This window comes from Salvelinus fontinalis, chromosome 8 (genome assembly GCF_029448725.1).
Source record: "Salvelinus fontinalis isolate EN_2023a chromosome 8, ASM2944872v1, whole genome shotgun sequence".
In the NCBI taxonomy this organism is placed as follows: Eukaryota; Metazoa; Chordata; class Actinopteri; order Salmoniformes; family Salmonidae; genus Salvelinus; species Salvelinus fontinalis.
Genome location: NC_074672.1, coordinates 17,291,036 through 17,309,299, shown reverse-complemented (window position 1 = coordinate 17,309,299; position 18,264 = coordinate 17,291,036). Strand labels below are relative to the sequence as shown.

General features: G+C 41.7%; 2 protein-coding genes across 4 annotated transcripts in view; both read left to right on the top strand.

Moving 5' to 3' along the window:
• LOC129860757 (sodium/potassium-transporting ATPase subunit beta-1-interacting protein 3-like) overlaps positions 1-3,512 on the top strand; it is a gene marked incomplete in the record, with an annotated part of 7,055 nt that extends 3,543 nt beyond the window's left edge. Inside the window, 1 exon segment of the mRNA XM_055931468.1 lies at positions 30-3,512.
• Positions 3,513-4,187: 675 nt separating this feature from the next.
• On the top strand, positions 4,188-11,967 carry LOC129860756 (YTH domain-containing family protein 1-like). Of its 3 annotated transcripts, XR_008760408.1 has the most exons (7): positions 4,188-4,591; positions 5,128-5,152; positions 5,501-5,595; positions 5,898-7,493; positions 8,801-8,913; positions 10,197-10,241; positions 10,409-10,451. XR_008760408.1 is itself a non-coding variant. In XM_055931467.1 (6 exons), the coding sequence occupies exons 1-6, from the start codon at positions 4,565-4,567 to the stop codon at positions 10,436-10,438; spliced, it is 1,803 nt and encodes a 600-aa protein (XP_055787442.1). In that variant the 5' UTR covers positions 4,189-4,564; the 3' UTR covers positions 10,439-11,967. The 3 variants fall into 3 exon arrangements, 2 of the variants coding, with proteins under 2 accessions (XP_055787442.1, XP_055787441.1); XM_055931467.1 differs by lacking the exon at positions 8,801-8,913 and having other exon boundaries at positions 4,189-4,591; positions 5,516-5,595; positions 10,409-11,967; XM_055931466.1 differs by lacking the exon at positions 8,801-8,913 and having other exon boundaries at positions 4,189-4,591; positions 10,409-11,967.
• The last annotated feature ends 6,297 nt before the right edge of the window (positions 11,968-18,264 follow it).

The following is an 18,264-nucleotide window of genomic DNA, read 5'->3' as shown; positions in this document are numbered from 1 at the left end:
TTACTTTACCATCATGTTTTGATTTACAGACTATAAGTAAAGGCTTGCAAGTGGGTTGAAAATGACTGACAAGCAAGGAGGGCAGAAGAGGAACGAGTGAGTGAAATACCTACTTTGGAAGAGTGAAATCACATCTCCAGTCACTGAAACAGAAGACATTCCCACACTGCACCAAAACACAATTCCTCAGCCTCCCGGCACTCTCTTAATGCATACTAGCCTACACCAACAGTTCAGTGCAGTTATGGTCAATACTAGCCTGGTCCCAGGTCAGTTTGTGCTTTTGCCTACTCCATTGTCATTGTCAAGCTGTTTGGCATGACAATTCCATAAGTAAGTTAGTTGGCAAGAGAGGAGAAACAACAGAGTGGCCCCCTGCAGGCTACACAGTAGGTCAGTACAGGTACAATCAGAAAACTACTGATACTTCTGACATAACATGTATCAGTGTACAGGGAATGGTATTTGTTGTATTTTTGGTATTTGGAATTTTATTGGGATCCCCATTAGCTGTTGCAAAAGCAGCAGCTACTCTTCCTGAGGTCCACACAAAACACAAAGCATAATACAGAATGACATAATACAGAACATCAATAGACAAGAACAGCTCAAAGACAGAACTACATACATTTTTTAAAAAGGCACACGTAGCCTACATATCAATGCATATTCACAAACTATCTAGGTCAAACAGGGGAGATGTGTTGTGCCACGAGGTGTTGCTTCATCTGTTTTTTGAAACCAGGTTTGCTGTTTATTTTAGCAATATGAGTGGTAGCCTAATGCTTTGTAATCACCAAGGATGGGTCATAATTTGGTTGATCAGGCTGCGTTATCACATTACTGGATGAAAACAAATAGCTATTATGATGTATTTTACTGTGTCACAGTCATAGAACTGCCGTTTGACAAAAGTGCTGACAAATCATCACCACGATTCCAACCTGGCCTATTGACTGGCGATGTCCTTCAGCTCCACCTAAACACGTGCACAATGGCGTGCGCGGGTATTTCTGTGCCAGCGTTTTCCTGTTTGGGTTATAGACTTCAATATGAGTTGGACTTGCCTTTTTAGTACTTCCATGGTCCACAATATAGGAACCAGTTATTTTAGGTACTGTGGGCCTATACAATGTTTATGTATGACCCCAGGTGAGGGTTGCTTGAAAGTGAACAATTTGGGTGGAAAGAATGGACAAATATTTGTTTTTGAGAAAATATCACTGAGACAAAAATGTTCTTGGTCCTGTGCACATATAGGCTACTAAACGTTTATGCACTGTCCCTTCCACCAGCACCAAAAACTACTGGCGTGTTACACTAGTGCAGTGTAGCGCGTCCTTAGCGCCACACCTAGCAGAGCATCGGAGTAGGGGAATTACTATGCCCTAGTCTGGCAATAGAGTAGGCAAAAGCACAGGTGAAGGAAGTTCCATGCAATTAGGGGTCTATATAATACGGTACACTTTCTTGAATTTGTTCTGGATTTGGGGACTGTCAAAAGACCCCTGGTGGCATGTCTGGTGGGATAAGTATGTGTGTCAGAGCTGTGTGTAACAATTTGGGATTTTCAACACATTGTTTCTTATAAAAAGAAGAAGTTATGGAGTCAGGGTCTCCTCAACTCGTAGCCAAGAGTAACTGGCATACATAGTAAACTCAGCAAAGAAATTAACGTCCTCTCACTGTCAACTCATACTCATAAACTGAGCAAGTTCCACAGACATGTGACTAACATAAATGGAATAATGTGTCCCTGAACAAAGTGGGGGGGGGGGGGGGGGTCAAAATCAAAAGTAACAGTCCATATCTGGTGTGGCCACCAGCTGCATTAAGTACTCCAGTGCATCTCCTCATGGACTGCACCAGATTTGCCAGTTCTTGCTGTGAGATGTTACCCCACTCTTCCACCAAGGCACCTGCAAGTTCCCGGACATTCCTGGGGGGAATGGCCCTAGCCCTTACCCTCCGATCCAACAGGTCCCAGACATGCTCAATGGGATTGCGATCAGGGCTCTTCGCTGGCCATGGCAGAACACTGACATTCCTGTCTTGCAGGAAATCACGCACAGAACGAGCAGTATAGCTGGTGGCACTGTCATGCTGGAGGGTCATGTCAGGATGAGCCTACAGGAAAGGTACCACATGAGGGAGGAAGATGTCTTCCCTGTAACACTCAGCTTTGAAATTGCCTGCAATGACAACAAGCTCAGTCCGATGATGCTGTGACACACCGCCCCAGACCATGACGGACCCTCCACCTCCAAATCGATTCCGCTGGAGAGTACAGGCCTCGGTGTAACGCTCATTCCTTCGATGATAAACGCGAATCCGACCATCACCCCTGGTGAGACAAAACGGCAACTCGTCAGTGAAGATCACTTTTTGCCAGTCGTGGCTGATCCAGCGACGGTGGGTTTGTGCCCATAAGCGACGTTGTTGCCAGTGATGTCTGGTGAGGACCTGCCTTACAACAGGCCTACAAGCCCTCAGTCCAGCCTCTCTCAGCCTATTGCGGACAGTCTGAGCACTGATGGAGGGATTGTGCGTTCCGCATCTTTCTTTTGGTGTTTTTCAGAGTCAATAGAAAGGCCTCTTTAGTGTCCTAAGTTTTCATAACTGAGACCTTATTTGCCTACCGTCTGTAAGCTGTTAGTGTCTTGACGACCGTTCCACAGGTGCATGTTCATTAATTGTTTATGGTTCATTGAACAAGCATGGGAAACAGTGTTTAAACCCTTTACAATGAAGATCTGTGAAGTTATTTGGATTTTTACGAATTATTTTTGAAAGACAGTGTCCTGAAAAAGGGACGTTTCTTTTTTTGCTGAGTTTATTTATATTAGCCCTCTGATTACAATTAAGAGCAAAACATGCTACTCTGTTTTGAGCCAGCTGCAGGTTAACTATGTCTTTTCTTGCAGCACTGGACCACACGACTGAAAAATAATCAAGATTAGACAAAACTAGAGCCTGCAGAACTTGCTTTTTGGAGTCTGGTTTCAGAAAAGCAGAGCATCTCTTTATTACGGCCAGACCTCTCCCCATCTTTACAACCATTGAATCTATATGTCAGTGTCACTCTGTAAAAATATGCATTTACACATACTGTTGAAAATGGACCAAACCCTATAATTGTGTGTCCTACATTGATGTTAATGGAAGATTTGCATGAACATTTGAGTCATGTGCAAATTATCAAAGTTATGTATACAGATTTATAGTTAGGATTTGGACCTATGTGAAGGTATGAGCGTGCCTGTGTGTGTGCGTGTGTGTGCAGTTCATACATTAAATTCCAGATAGCAGAGGAAAATAAAGACATTTTATTAATAATCTTCAATATTGTGATAGAAATTATCTAAAGTCAGGGGTTGTCATGTAAAAAAGCATCTTCACATTTTTTAGTCCTACCTCTGAATTTTGTTCGAATTTGCATGCCACTGATGGAAAAAAGACCCTGACTGTATCTTTAAGTGAATTTTATTTGAATAAACTGTGCTTTTCTGTTAGCCAATGTGTGCAGGTATGTTTTGACTCATATTCCTCATTTACTTGCCTTGCTATTGATTTTTTTTAAATTGCATGTTAACCACTGAGTATCATTGAGTATCACTGGCTATTATTCAAGTCCCGACTCAAGAGTTCAGTCCATCAAATCTGAATATTATAAAATGATTGCAGGGCTGTAGGTCTACTTGGAGCCTATAATAAATACATACAGCTTTACATTCTCTATATGAAACACTTATAACCAAGATATAACTTAATGTTTGTGAGAAACACAACAGAGTCTTTAAAAAGTGTGAGTGGAAGGGGAAAAAAAGATCACTACTGTAAATGGCTTCAGTGCAATGTTTAATACAGAATATTTGTAGTAACAGTCATCAAGATAATGTACATGACATCTAAATTGCTATTGAGAGTATTTCCTCTAGTGTGAAGGTTTTAAATGTTATTATGAAAGCCTTAATACCTTAATTCTAGTAGATTGTGCCCCAAATAAATCGTCCCTTTTCAGAATGTCCCCATCACTCTTCCGTTGGATTGGTTAGCGCGCTGACTCGTCATCGCGGCAGAACATTAAAGATCACAAGTCATATTTCTGAAACGCGATTACCGCAGTCCTCCTATTGAAGTTGCATGACTTCCGACGTTTTGTCGTTGAGGCACCGCGCCTGGTGTGCCGCTGACGTCAATCCCCTTCATTTAGACCCCGGATGAACCTGCTATTGGGGGAAGTGAACAGGGCCATCAGCACAATAACTGCAATTTGGTGGATAAGGGGAAAAAAAGCAAAAATACATTTGATTAATCCTAACAGTGGACCCTTTGAAACCACCAGGACTATCTCCAAATTGGATTTACGTAAACATAGGGGGACTGGCAGAATTGAGCCTTGGAACAGTAGTTTGAGTTAGCTTGCTGCTGACCGTAACGAAGGAAAACATCTTGCTGATTAGCTTGCTAGCTACTGTACTGGGATACGAATAAAACGCAGGTTTTGAGGGAACGCGTCTAATTTAAACGCTCTACACAAATCCAGTGGCTTGCTTCATGAATTATGTCTGCTACAAGTATTGACCCTCAGGTAGGCAGACTGTATTTCCCGGAAAAAATCAACTCAGCGTCGACTCAAGGCCTTGCATTTAGGAAAGGTGGTTGGTTGTGCGCCCAATCCACCAATTGCTGAGATGTGATTCCATCTAGCTAGCTAACGTTAACCCCACTATAGTTAGCAGGTTAGCAGCTAGCTAACACGTAATGAATCAGACTGTTTATACCAATAATAATTTGAAGCAATCGCCACGTTTCGTTCCTAGCTAGTTAACGTTGGCTAGCTATGTGGTTTGCTAAAAACCTAACGTTATGTATTTCACATGTATTCTCCTTATTAATATTGTCAGGCTCAGTTTCAGCGGTTTACCAGCTCTAGTAAGTTGTGGTTCTGTGCTAACGCAATGTGTTTAGTTAGCTAGGAAACTGGTTGTTGGCTAGCTAGTAAAGTTAGGTAACTAACGTTAATGTAAGCGAACTTCTAATTTTCAGCGAGTTTGTTTTGGATGTTAATTAGACAGCTAAAACAGATCTCTCTTTTACATGTTAACCAATTACTCGGGAATGAAGAATTCAAAAGGACAAGACGCTAAAGGTAAGATCACTGTAGTTAATGTTAGCTAAATCATTTTTGACTAGTTAGGTAGCTCAGCTGGTTGCCGGTTGCAAGCACTGACCATGCACGGACTGAGTTACAAACAATGCACCTGCGGTGTAAATACAGTGCTGTCTTATGTCAGTGATGCATGTCTTGTTATGCATTTTATGTCTTTCAGCTTTTACACACCCAAGCGTTAATCAGTACTGACTGCAGAACAACATTGCTAACATCAGATTTCTATGGTCTTCTCAGCATGTATATATTTTTATTGAATGAAGGAGAAAGACATGTACATGTGTGTCTGTCTATTTGACACACAGTGATAAATAACCCTACTATCAGTCTTTCCGGTTTCAGTGCAAAATGGCTCACTCCACCAGAAGGAAACTGTCCATGATAATGACTTTGAGCCCTATCTCACTGGCCAATCCAATCAGGTAAGTGACTTTTGAAATGTCTGTGTCTGAATTAGAACATTAAAAAAAATGTAAAAAAATAAAAGGACCACAACTCAATATTGTCTCACAGGAAGACGGGACGTTTGCTTGGCTACGTTGTTAGCTGCTATTGTTACACATTTGCATAATTACTGATGATGCCTTAAGCACTGCACGCATGGCCCTTTGGTCCTAAAATCAGAGTTTTTGGGGTATAAGCTAACGGTCATTGGAGTTTGGTGGTAGGTCATGTTGATATATCAGGATTTCAAAATTGTATTTACACTCCTTTTTTTCTCTAGAACAACAGCTACCAATCCATGACTGACCCTTACCTGTCCAGCTACTATGCCCCCTCCATTGGATTCCCCTACCCCCTGAGCGAGGCCCCTTGGTCGACCGGTGGCGACCCCCCGATCCCTTACCTGACCCCCTATGCGCCCCTTAGCAATGGAGACCACCACTTTATGCATGACACCGTTTTTGGCCAGCCTGGGGGGCTTGGCAGCAGCATCTACCCACATAGGTTTAACTTTTTCCCTGAGAACCCAGCCTTCTCCACCTGGGGTACCAGTGGGTCTCAAGGCCAGCAGACTCAGAGTTCAGCTTATGGTGGCAGCTACAGCTACCCTCCCAGCTCCCTGGGGGGCACACTAGTCCCTGATGGTCAGACAGGGTTCCACAGTGACACTCTGAGCAAGGCACCAGGCATGAACAGCCTGGAGCAGGGGATGCTGGGGCTGAAGATAGGTGGGGATGTGTCGGGCAATGGCTCAGGCGTGAAGAGTGTGGGCTCTGTGATCGGTGGTGGTGCTGTGGCTCAGGCTGTTTCTACAGGCAATGGTGGAACACCAATTGGCATGCCCCCTCCTAAGCCCACATCCTGGGCTGCTATCGCCAGCAAACCAGCCAAGCCACAGCAGCTGAAGCCCAAGCCAGGCATGCCCATGGGGGGAGCCCTGCCACCACCACCCATCAAACACAACATGGACATTGGGACATGGGATAACAAGGGGTCTATAAGCAAAGTGGCCCCTCCACTGTCCCACCACCAGCAGCAGCTCCACTCTCATGGCCAATCCCACCTCCCCCACGGGCTCCCCCCTCCCACTCAGCAGTCTGTTCAATCTGCCCAGTCCCTTGTGCAGCAGATGACCATGGGCCCGCCCCCCCCACAGTCATACCAGAACCACAACTCAGCCCCACCCCCTCAGACCCGCTGGGTTGCTCCACGCAACCGTAACCCAGGCTACGGTGGTGGCAGCATGGACAACAGCGGTTCCTCTAGTGGTGGGGGTGGAGGTGTGCCTCCAGGTTCTGGCCCAGGTCTAGAGAACCACCCGGTTCTGGATAATCTGCGGGCTGCCCACAGCTACAACCCTAAGGAGTTTGACTGGAACCTGAAGAACGGCCGCGTGTTCATCATCAAGAGCTACTCTGAGGACGACATCCACCGTTCCATCAAGTACTCCATCTGGTGCAGCACAGAGCACGGTAACAAGCGTCTGGACTCAGCCTTCCGTGCCATCAATGCCAAAGGCCCTGTCTATTTGCTGTTCAGCGTCAATGGCAGCGGCCACTTCTGTGGCGTGGCAGAGATGCTCTCGCCCGTGGACTACGGCACCAGTGCTGGCGTTTGGGCGCAGGACAAGTGGAAAGGCAAGTTTGACGTGGACTGGCTGTTTGTGAAAGACGTGCCTAATAGCCAGCTGAGGCACATCAGGCTGGAAAACAACGACAACAAGCCGGTGACCAACTCTAGGGACACTCAAGAGGTCCCTCTGGAGAAGGCTAAGCAGGTGCTCAAGATCATCGCCACTTACAAACACACCACCTCCATCTTTGATGACTTCTCCCACTATGAGAAGAGACAGGAAGAAGAGGAGGTTGTCAGAAAGGTAATCATAATTACTGTCTCTTGTTGATCACAAAGATACTAAACTAACTGACCACAGAGGTTTCATCCATTTTTGTAAAGACCCCCCCCCCCCAATTTTTTTTTATTCAAAGCCATTAACTTTTCCACATTTTGTTACAGTACAGCCTTATTCTAAGATTTATAAAATAGTTGTTTTTTTTACTCATCAATCTACACACTACCTCATAATGACAAAGCAAAACCTGTTTTGGGGGGAAATTCTAGCAAATGTATGAAATAAATGAAATATCACATTTACAAAAGTATACAGACCCTTTGAAGCACCTTTTGGTAGTGATTCCAGTCTCAAGTTTTAGGTATGATGCTACAAGCTTGGCACATCTGTATTTGGGGAGTTTCTCCCATTGTTCGCAACAGATCCTCTCAAGCTCTGTCAGGTTGGGTGGGGAGCATCGCTGCACAGCTATTTTCAGGTCTCTCCAGAGATTGGTTTCAAGTCAGGGCTCTGGCTGGGCCACTCAAGGACATTCAGTGACTTGTCTCGAAGGCACTCCTGCATTGTCTTGGCTGTGTGCTTAGGGTTGTTGTACTGTTGGAAGGTGAACCTTTGCCCCAGTCTGAGGTCCTGAGCTCTCTGGAGCAGGTTTTCATCAAGGATCTCTCTGTACCTCCCGGCTGCTAAAAAATATCCCCACAACATGATGCTGCCACCACCATGCTTCACTGTAGGGATGGTGCCAGGTTTCTTTCAGATGTGGTGCTTGGCAATTAGGGTGAAGAGTTCAGTCTTGTTTCTCATTGTCTAAGCGTCCTTGGTGCCTTTTGGCAAACTCCAAGCGGCTGTCATGTGCCTTTTTCTCAGGAGTGGCTTCCGTCTGGCCATTACCATCAAGGCCTGATTGATGGAGTGCTGCAGAGATGGTTGTCCTTCTGTAAGATTCTCCCATCTCCACAGAGGAACTCTGGAGCTCTGTCAGAGTGACCATCGGGTTCTTGGTCACCTCCCTGACCAAGGCCCTTCTACCCCGATTGCTCAGTTTGGCCGGGCGCCCAGTTCTAGGACGAGTCTTGGTGGTTGCAAACTTCTACCATTTTAAGAATGATGGAGGCCACTGTGTTCTTGGGGACCTTCAATGTTGCAGAAATGTTTTGGTACCATCCCCAGATCTGTGCCTCCACACAATCCTGTCTCGGAGCTCTACAGACAATTCCTTCGACCTCATGGCTTGGTTTTTGCTCTGACATGCACTGTCAACTGTGGGACCTTTTTATATAGACAGGTGTGTGCTTTCCCAAATCATGTCCAATCAATTTAATTTACCACAGGTGGACTCCAATCAAGTTGTAGAAACATCTCAAGGATGATCAATGGAAACAGGATGCACCTGAGCTCAATTTCAAGTCTCATAGCAAAGGGTCTGAATACTTTTGTAAATAAGGTATGTATAACAATCTATATACACTACCGTTCAAACGTTTGGGGTCACTTAGAAATGTCCTTGTTTTTGAAAGAAAAGCAACAAAAAAATTGGCCATTAAAATAACATCAAATTGATCAGAAATACAGTGTAGACATTGTTAATGTTGTAAATGACTATTGTAGCTGGAAACGGCAGTTTCTTTTTGTATGGAGTATCTACATAGGTGTACAGAGGCCTATTATCAGCAACCATCACTCCTGTATTCCAAAGGCATGTTGTTAGCTAATCTAAGTTTATCATTTTAAAAGGCTAATTGATCATTGGAAAACCCTTTTGCAATTGTTAGCACAGCAGAAAATTGTTGTTCTGATTTAAAGAAGCAATAAAACTGGCCTTCTTTAGACTAGTTGAGTATCTGGAGCGTCAGCATTTGTGGGTTTGATTACAGGCTCAAAATGGCCAGAAACAAAGACCTTCTGAAGCTCTTCAGTCTATTCTTGTTCTGAGAAATGAAGGCTATTCCATGCGAGAAATTGCCAAGAAACTGAAGATCTCGTACAACGCTGTGTACTACTCCCTTCACAGAACAGCGCAAACTGGCTCTAACCAGAATAGAACGAGTGGGAGGCCCCGGTGCACAACTTAGCAAGAGAACAAGTACATTAGAGTGTCTAGTTTGAGAAACAGATGCCTCACAAGTCCTCAACTGGCAGCTTCATGAAATAGTACCTGCAAAACACCAGCCTCAATGTCAACAATGAGGAGGCGACTCTGGGATGCTGGCCATCGTGGCAGTCTGGCCAATAAAAAGAAAAGATTAAGATGGGCAAAAGAGAGGAACAGAGGAACTCTGCCTAGAAGGCCAGTATCCCGGAGTCGCCTCTTCATTGTTGACGTTGAGGCAGGTGTTTTGCAGGTACTATTTCATGAAGCTGCCAGTTGAAGACTTCTGAGGCATCTGTTTCTCAAACTAGACACTCAACTTTTGAACGGTAGTGTATATTCGACTTTTAAAAAACTTTGCTTTGTAATTATGGGGTATTCAATGTTAATTGAGGAAAACGTTTGGCTGTATCGTAACAAAATGTGGAAAAGGGGAAGGGGTCTGAATACTTTCCAAATGCAGTGTATATCTCCTTTACATAGGGATGTTTTAAAAATATTGGGACAACCTGAGTTTTGTATTACTTGATTTGTCCCATCACAGACCAAATGTCTACCGTTTTGTATTTGTTTGCTGTTCTTATTTTTTTGTGCAGGAGGTGTAACCATCCCTAAATGCCTCTTACTTCTTTCAACAGACCTATGAGCCAGCTCCAATACAGAGAGGGTCCCGACTTGATCAGGTAAAGAACCTTTTCTGAGTGTTTCACCTTTTATCCGGCTTCTACCCATCAAGACATTGTTCCCTATGTCTCTCAGGAAATAATAAACCATTGTAGGGGGAGTGGAAGATTTTTATTCAGTGAAGTTTTTCTAATGGTAACACTTTTGTTATTTCTCCCCACCCAAGGAACGCCAAAACCGAAGTAAACCACAATAGAAGAATGCTCCTTATAGCTTGATCAATGGTTATACTTGGATGGACATAATGGAATTTAGATAATGGAAAAAAGAGGACATAAAGAAATTGTCAACTCCTATTTATTTTGGCCCACATCAAACTTTGAGCCACACTGCTTCTGGTCCGGTTCCCAAGTCTCTAAGTCGTGCGCAGGGATGAAGTCAGTTTCCATTAATCAAATTGCTTCATCCTTTTTTGTTTTCTTTCTTTCTGTATTTTTAGCCTGGCAGGTCTTTATTTGCTATACTTCCACACTCACATCCTTAACTATGAGTAACAAATATCTGCACTTCTTTCAAAAAAATCTAACATGCTGCTGATATTCAGTGACTGTTCAACTTGTGGTGGTGTGAGTGTTGGAGAAACGTTAAGTGCTTGTATTGGTTGTTCTCATTTAGGAAGAGTGAATGTGACAATTAACTGAATCTTGACAAATGTTTGATAACTGTACTTGGCCAGTTTTATTTTGCATAATCAAAATAAACTGTTCTGTTATGCCCTTCTTGTCCATGTGAGGGTGGTCTTGTGGCTTGGTAGAAGATGTGAAAAGCTTCTGCAAATGATGCATATAATGTGAAAGGCTGTGACATTAGAAAATGTTAATGTTTAAAAAAAGAAATATTTTTGAAATAATGTATCACTTGGCTTAACACTGTTGTGACAACAAATTGTTGAAGAAGAGATACAAGATGTTTTATTTTCATTTCTTTTTTTCAGTGGAGCCTTAACACTTTATTTCTGACAACAGTGTCAATTAAACTTTATTTGCTGTACTGTAACTCAATTGTGTCAGCAAAAAGATTCAGGGGAAAGATGTTTAGAACATCCGCTCTCAAAGGAGGTCCCTTTCTTTTTTCTTGATGGGGTGGAAATGTAAACTGTCTGAGCTCAAGTTCTTAGCCGGACAATACTATTATGTTGTCTTTCTCCTTGTTATTTTAAATCATAGCTGTTACTTTTCTCTGTACCCCATCATTCCAACAACTGGGGTAAACAGGGGTCTAAGTCATTTTGGGGACAAATGTAGCATGTACTGCTTTTAAAATCAAGATAGCCCTGTCACTCTGTTTCTTATCCTTGTCCTTTCTTAACAGAATTAAAGCATAGATATAACCCTTCCAATTCATCCTCAGAAATGTTAAGCTTTAATGTACCGGCAATGCTAACTGAGAACGCCTCAAATATGTCATCTTAAAATTAATTTGACTGATTTAATGTCAAGTGTATGAAAAGCCAGAGAATAGTATATATGGTATCTGTGTGATTTTTCTTTTTTTCCGGGACCTGCTTGCTGTACTGTGTATGTCTGTATGCGAAAGACAGAGGGGAGTGTGATTTGAAGGAATCAGATTTATGTATTGGAAATTATTCATTCATGAGAATATATAAAAATGTAAGAAAACAAATGTTTAAGTCACCCCTGAATTTAATATGCGTTGTATCAAAGGTCACTATCACATTCTTAGATTTGATCATGGTCATTATTAAAGGTATACTATCTATTGTAAGTGTTTTTGGTTTGTTCCATTGTGAGTGAAAAGTAGCAATGTCTGCATCTACAGCAGCCTGTTTCCCTTTGGGGGGGGGGGGGGGGAATGACGACGACCCACGTTGTTTGTTAGATGAGAGAGTGGTGCCTGAAGTATGGATGTTGCCATTTCAGACCTGGGTCAAAAACACACAAGATACTTGTACTCTCTCTGATGAAACCAATGGTATAGTCCCAAACCCAAAACACATTTTATTTAGTTTTGAATCCATGATCCATAAAAACAAACAGAACTGTAGGCCTACATAATTCACAGCACATCAAACCAAGGCTAATGGATTAAGTCAAATAATGTGTCAATATACTTTTCCCGTGTTTGATCACCAGAGCTCATAGCCTACAACTATGTTTCTTACCCCTGAAGTAACTATGTTGATATGTTTTGTTTGATTGCCTAAAATACAATCACTTCAATTATTTGGATCGACGTTAACGTGATTCCTCTCTTGGCATTCACCGCGTGCCTTAATTGTATTGCTATTAAATCAAGGTCCGCCGTGAACACGAAAAGCGATAATCCTAACCCCCAAAGCACTCGCTCAGTTTACCTATAAATTGTCCTACTTTGCAGGTGGATTGCTTCATTACATTAATGCCAATAAACTCTACTCCAGTGTTCAGGAGTAGTGAACTAAATTCAAATTGAGGTAGTGCTTAGAGTAGTAAATTACTTTTTTTGCCATTTAGTGGTGTAGCTAACTGCTGCAAACTGGTCTCGAGGATTTTGTATTATTTTGTCCGTAAATCCGAGACTTTCCATTTAGTATGATACGGTACGTTTTTCATATGTATTAATTTGTGGGTGTTCATAATCCATTTTGTATGATGTGTTAGATTTTGCAAAACGTAAGATATGTTACGGATTCCAATTTGTTATGGCTAATGTTAGCTAGGTGGCTAAGCCGCACAGGTGTCAAACTCATTCCACGGGGGGCCGAGTGTCTGCGGGTTTTCGCTCCTCCCTTATACTTGATTGATGAATTAACATCGCTAATTAGTTAGGAACTCCCCACACCTGGTTGTCTAGGGCTTTATTGAAAGGAAAAACCAAAAACCTGCAGACACTAGGCCCTCCGTGGAATGAGTTTGACACCCCTGGGCTAAGGCTAACGTTAGCTAGCTGGCTAGCATTATTTAGGCTAGGAGTTAAGGTTAGGAGTTAGGTTAAGGTTAGGAGTTAGGCAGGGATGCAAACTAGTCACATTTCACATAAACAATTCGCTATAGTATTAACTGGTATACGACTCCTTGCCGTTCAAGTTATAATGCGTTAGTTGCTTACTGGACTCTGGCAATCTGTGTGAAATGTTAACTAGCTAACGAAAGTAACTACTATCTGTGAACTAATGTTTTCCTTCTACAGTATGTAGTTAATTTTCAGAATTAGGGGAAAATGAGGCGTTCCTTGTCAAACAAGTGCATTCAGCGATCAAGTATAGCTGGGCCTGGCTTAAACTGGATGACAGGTGAAAGGAACACCACACACTTTTTCAATACAGTGGATAAGAAAGGGTATGCCAGGTGTCATCTGCCTGAAAGAGATCAATTATGCCAACAAAGGCTATCATGCTCTGCTGGCACATTGTAGAACAGATGTCCACAGGGAGAAAGTGTACAATTGTAATAATGTGCAGTGTAGCCCAAAGATTTTGCTTATGTTGTGTTGAATTTGACAGTAACACTGGTGCGTGAGTGAGGGGGGATAATACACATTTTTACTCAGTGAACATTATTTGTGCATACATGTAGTCTTGTGCACTTGATCAATGTCTACTATAGTGGCCACTATAATAGAGCAAAAATAGAATGCCTGTTGTTTCATTCTATTTCTACTTTAAGATGTTTTTTCCCCAAGTGCAATACTTAGATGTGTGTGTGTGGTCACAAGTGTTCTATTATGAAGGCTGTCATGGCTAACTGCAATATTAGTGTATTGTTTTTCTCAAAACTATTTACAGTAAAGTCTAGGCAACAAATAGCATTGGATTGCTTTCTTAATTTTTTTTAGCTGTGAGTTAGGTTCACATTAACCACTTTTTATTTTACACACAGAGACTGATCATGAAGATCATATTCTTTGTTCTTTAATTAGCTAAAACCTGCATTTCCCCCTAGCAGGGATTTTTTGCATGTTTCAGTGGGAAAAAAAGGTGTCACCTTTTTAGACGCTCACCAGTTTGTATCCCTGGTTAGGGGAAGGGTTAGCTAAAAGGGTTAGGGGAAGGGTTAGCTAAAAGGGTTAGGGGAAGGGTTAGGTAAAAGGGTTAGGGGAAGGGTTAGGTAAAAGGGTTAAGGGAAGGGTTAGGTAAAAGGGTTAGCTAAAAGGGTTAAGGGAAGGGTTAGGTAAAAGGGTTAAGGGAAGGGATAGATAAAAGGGTTAAGGGAAGGGTTAGCTAAAAGGGTTAAGGGAAGGGTTAGCTAAAAGGGTTAAGGGAAGGGTTAGCTAAAAGGGTTAAGGGAAGGGTTAGCTAAAAGGGTTAAGGGAAGGGTTAGCTAAAAGGGTTAGGGGAAGGGTTAGGTAAAAGGGTTAGGGGAAGGGTTAGCTAAAAGGGTTAGGGGAAGGGTTAGCTAAAAGGGTTAAGTAGTTGAAAAGTTGCTAAAATGCTAAAGTTGGGTGTAACACTGTTACATCCAATACCTGTTTGCCTGAAGCTGATGCCGTGCAGGTGCTTGTAATGAGATTCTAACACTCAACATTTGGGTTGCTAGACGTCTGCGTTATTGCCTTAAGTAACCTGTCTTATGTACCATGCTAAACTGTTTATTTCTTTTTACATATTAAAACATACAATCTACCTGCAGTGAAGCCGCTCAAAATGTACGTTGCATTCAGTCATCTAGCAGACTCCCATCCAGAGCGACCCACAGGAGCAACCAGGGTCAAGCGCCCCGCCCAAGGGCACGCGACAGATCTCCCACCAAGTCAAATCGGGGACCCGATCCAGCGACCTAATGGCCACTGGCCCAATCTCACAACTGCTAGGCCACCAACCATCCAAGACCCCCCCCCCACACACACAATTCCTTGAGAGCTGCCCCTCAACCATCCGAGAACCCCCAAACCCCCACCCCAAGCCACCGTTCCCCAATGCATCAACAAAATGGAAAAAAAAGAAAAACAAAGGAAAACAACAATAAAAAAACTAAAGACAAGGACAACAAAAATCCAAACAGCAAAGTGTTTGAATGCGTGTGTGGCACTATTTGTGTGTGTGTGTGTGTGTGTGTGTGTGTGTGTGTGTGTGTGTGTGTGTGTGTGTGTGTGTGTGTGTGTGTGTGTGTGTGTGTGTGTGTGTGTGTGTGCACACATGTACATGTGAGGGTGCACACATGTGCGTTTGAATGCGTGTGCATGTTTACGCGTGTACAAGCACCTGCACGGGATCAGCCTCAGGCAAACAGGTATTGGATGTAACAGCGTTGCCCCTCAGTGTCATTGAAACGTACTTTTTGTTGTTGTTTATTTTGACTTTATTTTTGACTTTTATCTTTGACCGTCATTCTATCCCCCACCCAGCAACTCCACTCCAACTTGTCTTCAGTTCCAAATCCCAACCCACTGTTTCCCTCAGCCCATCCCACCTCTCTCTGCTGACCACCCTCTTCGGATTTCTATGTGCCATATAGCTTTCAACTATGCTGTGATGTTTAACATATAATTTGAATCTATCTAATCGAATAGAATCCACAGTTTGCAAGTTGAAGATAAATACTCTTACTAAGAGTATTAGTAATTGACTGACCAGGTCTCTCCAGATCTCCCAACAATGCTATTTCTAGGGTCAATTTTAGATGAATGGCTTTTTCAGCCATTCCTCAACCTGAGACCAGAACAAATGGTCTATTGATTCTGTATCCTCACAACAAAATCTGCAGAGCTGTGACGTTTGTATGCCCCAAATATTCAACATTTTGTTGGTGGCAAGAATTCTGTACAATAATTTTAGCTGAAAAGCACAAAGTCTTCAATTAATCTTGCGTTGTTTTATATATCAACTCAGACACCCTTTGCCATGGAATCGGTATATCAAAAATCTCTTCCCAGCTATTTTGGAATCTGTATGGTACAGATGTCAACATCCTGGTCCTCAAATGAAACTGGTATACTTTCCTATTTATGCTATTTTTGCTCCCGTTGCCACCCGTCTACTCCATTTTTGGGGTAATGTAATCAATTGGTTGTAATCTTGGATTAAGCAGAATTTCCCATACAATTTCGATAGCTCCATGAAAGACATATCTCTAACATTCAAATTTACAATATCATTTAAAAACAAAATACCCTTTTCAAACATAGAACAAATATTTGTTCTATCTTTTTGAGGGGATGACATTGTAACCAGCTCTGCAATGCTTGTTTGAAAAAGAGAGACACTTTCAACAATGTTTCATTTTCATTTAATCGAAAATGAGACATGGCAATCTGCACAAAGGCAAAAAGGCAATTTTTAAACAGTGGACAGCTTTTCTCAGTAATCTACTTGAGAATAATTTTTGTATAAGTGAAGCTTTTAGAGAGAGGTTTATTGCTTTTATAATCTCAAACCACCCAGATCATATTCATTATATAGATAGGCACACTTCATCTTGTCTGGTTTAGCATCCCAGATAAAGTGAAATATTCTTTGCTCTTATGATTTGAAAAACTAATCATCAGGAGTAGGCAGCACCATAAGTAAGTGAGTAAACTGAGATATGACTAAGGAGTTAATTTTTCCATAAATAGAAAGGTATTTACCCCTCCATGGTTGCAGGATCTTGTCTATTTTTACTAGTTTTCTATTTCTATAGAAATTTGTGCTCATATCTTTTGTGATATGAATACCAAGTACATCTACTTTACCGTCAGCCCATTTAATAGGTAAACTGCACGGTAAAGTTGTGTTTTTTAAAGATCAAATACGTAATATGGTACACTTATTATATTTAGGTTTTAGTTCAGAGAGGCCAGAAAAGTTATCTAGATCTTCAATGAGAAATTGCAGGGATCTAGCTTGCAGACTGAATATAAAACTTGAGTCATCGTCATACATGGACACCTTAGTTTTTAAACCTTGGATTTCTAATCCTCTAATATTTTAATAGCTAGCATTTCGATGGCTATAACAAATAGATATGGTGACAGGGGGACAGCCTTGTTTAACTCCTCTTGATAGTACAAAACTCTCTGAGAAGTAGCCGTAATTTACTATTTTACACCTGGGGTTGCTATACATTACTTTTACCCATTGAATAAGAGACTCACAAAAATGAAAATAATCAATGTATATACTGTATATAATCCAGTCTTACTTTGTCAAAGGCTTTTTCAAAATCCGCTATGAAGGTAAAACTATGCAACTATGCAACATTGAAGTGTAAGAGGCCTCCAATTTTTTAGATGGACTGAATCTTTATATTTGCCATCTGGGTCTTGTTTTAATAATAGGCTAATTCCCGAAGTTCCTGCTGAGTACCTGACAGACTACCATTTCTAAAGGAGTAGTTCAAACAAGCTAATAATGGAGCTTTGAGTATATAAAAAAGGATTGCCATCAAGCCCTGGGGGTTTTCCAGACTGAAAGGATTTAATAGCCTCAAAAAGTTATTCCTGTCACGTTCTGACCTTAGTTCCTTTTTTATGTCTTTATTTTAGTTTGGTCAGGGCGGGAGTTGGGGTGGGCATTCTATGTTGTTTTTCTATGTTTTGTTCTGTATGGTATATTTCTATGTGTTTGGCCTAGTATGGTTCTCAATCAGAGGCAGGTGTCAGTCGTTGTCTCTGATTGGGAGCCATATTTAGGTAGCCTGTTTTTCATTGTGTTTTGTGGGTGATTGTTTCCTGTTTCCTGTGTTAGTACCATACGGTACTGTTTCGGTTTTCATTTATTCTCTTGTTCTTTTGTATTTTGTATTCATTCTCGATTAAATGATATTATGGATACGTACCACGCTGCATTTTGGTCCTCCTCTCCTTCTACCAACGAAAGCTGTTACAATTCCTCTGTAATTTGGACTTTGCACGGATCTTTTTGTGTCTTTGTTAATTTTCCATTTTTTGTTATTATTTGGAAATAATTCCTTACAGTAATCTTCATTCAGAGGGTGAGGATGAGACAGAAAATAAAAATATATGCTTAAAATATTTAGCTTCCTCTTTTAAAATATAATTTGAAGAATCATGGATGACTCTGTCTTTAGTAACGGGTTTCTGTTAATTATTTTTGGTAGCATTCCATGCCAAAGGTAATATACACTGCTCAAAAAAATAAAGGGA

Bases quoted from the DNA above. Each gene is read 5' to 3' on its own strand.
- LOC129860756 (XM_055931466.1), top strand. From the start codon at position 4,565: ATGTCTGCTACAAGTATTGACCCTCAG. The intron at 5,596-5,897 runs GTAAGTGACTTT...TTTTTTCTCTAG, and splicing joins TCACTGGCCAATCCAATCAG to AACAACAGCTACCAATCCAT. The intron at 10,242-10,408 runs GTAAAGAACCTT...TCCCCACCCAAG, and splicing joins GAGGGTCCCGACTTGATCAG to GAACGCCAAAACCGAAGTAA.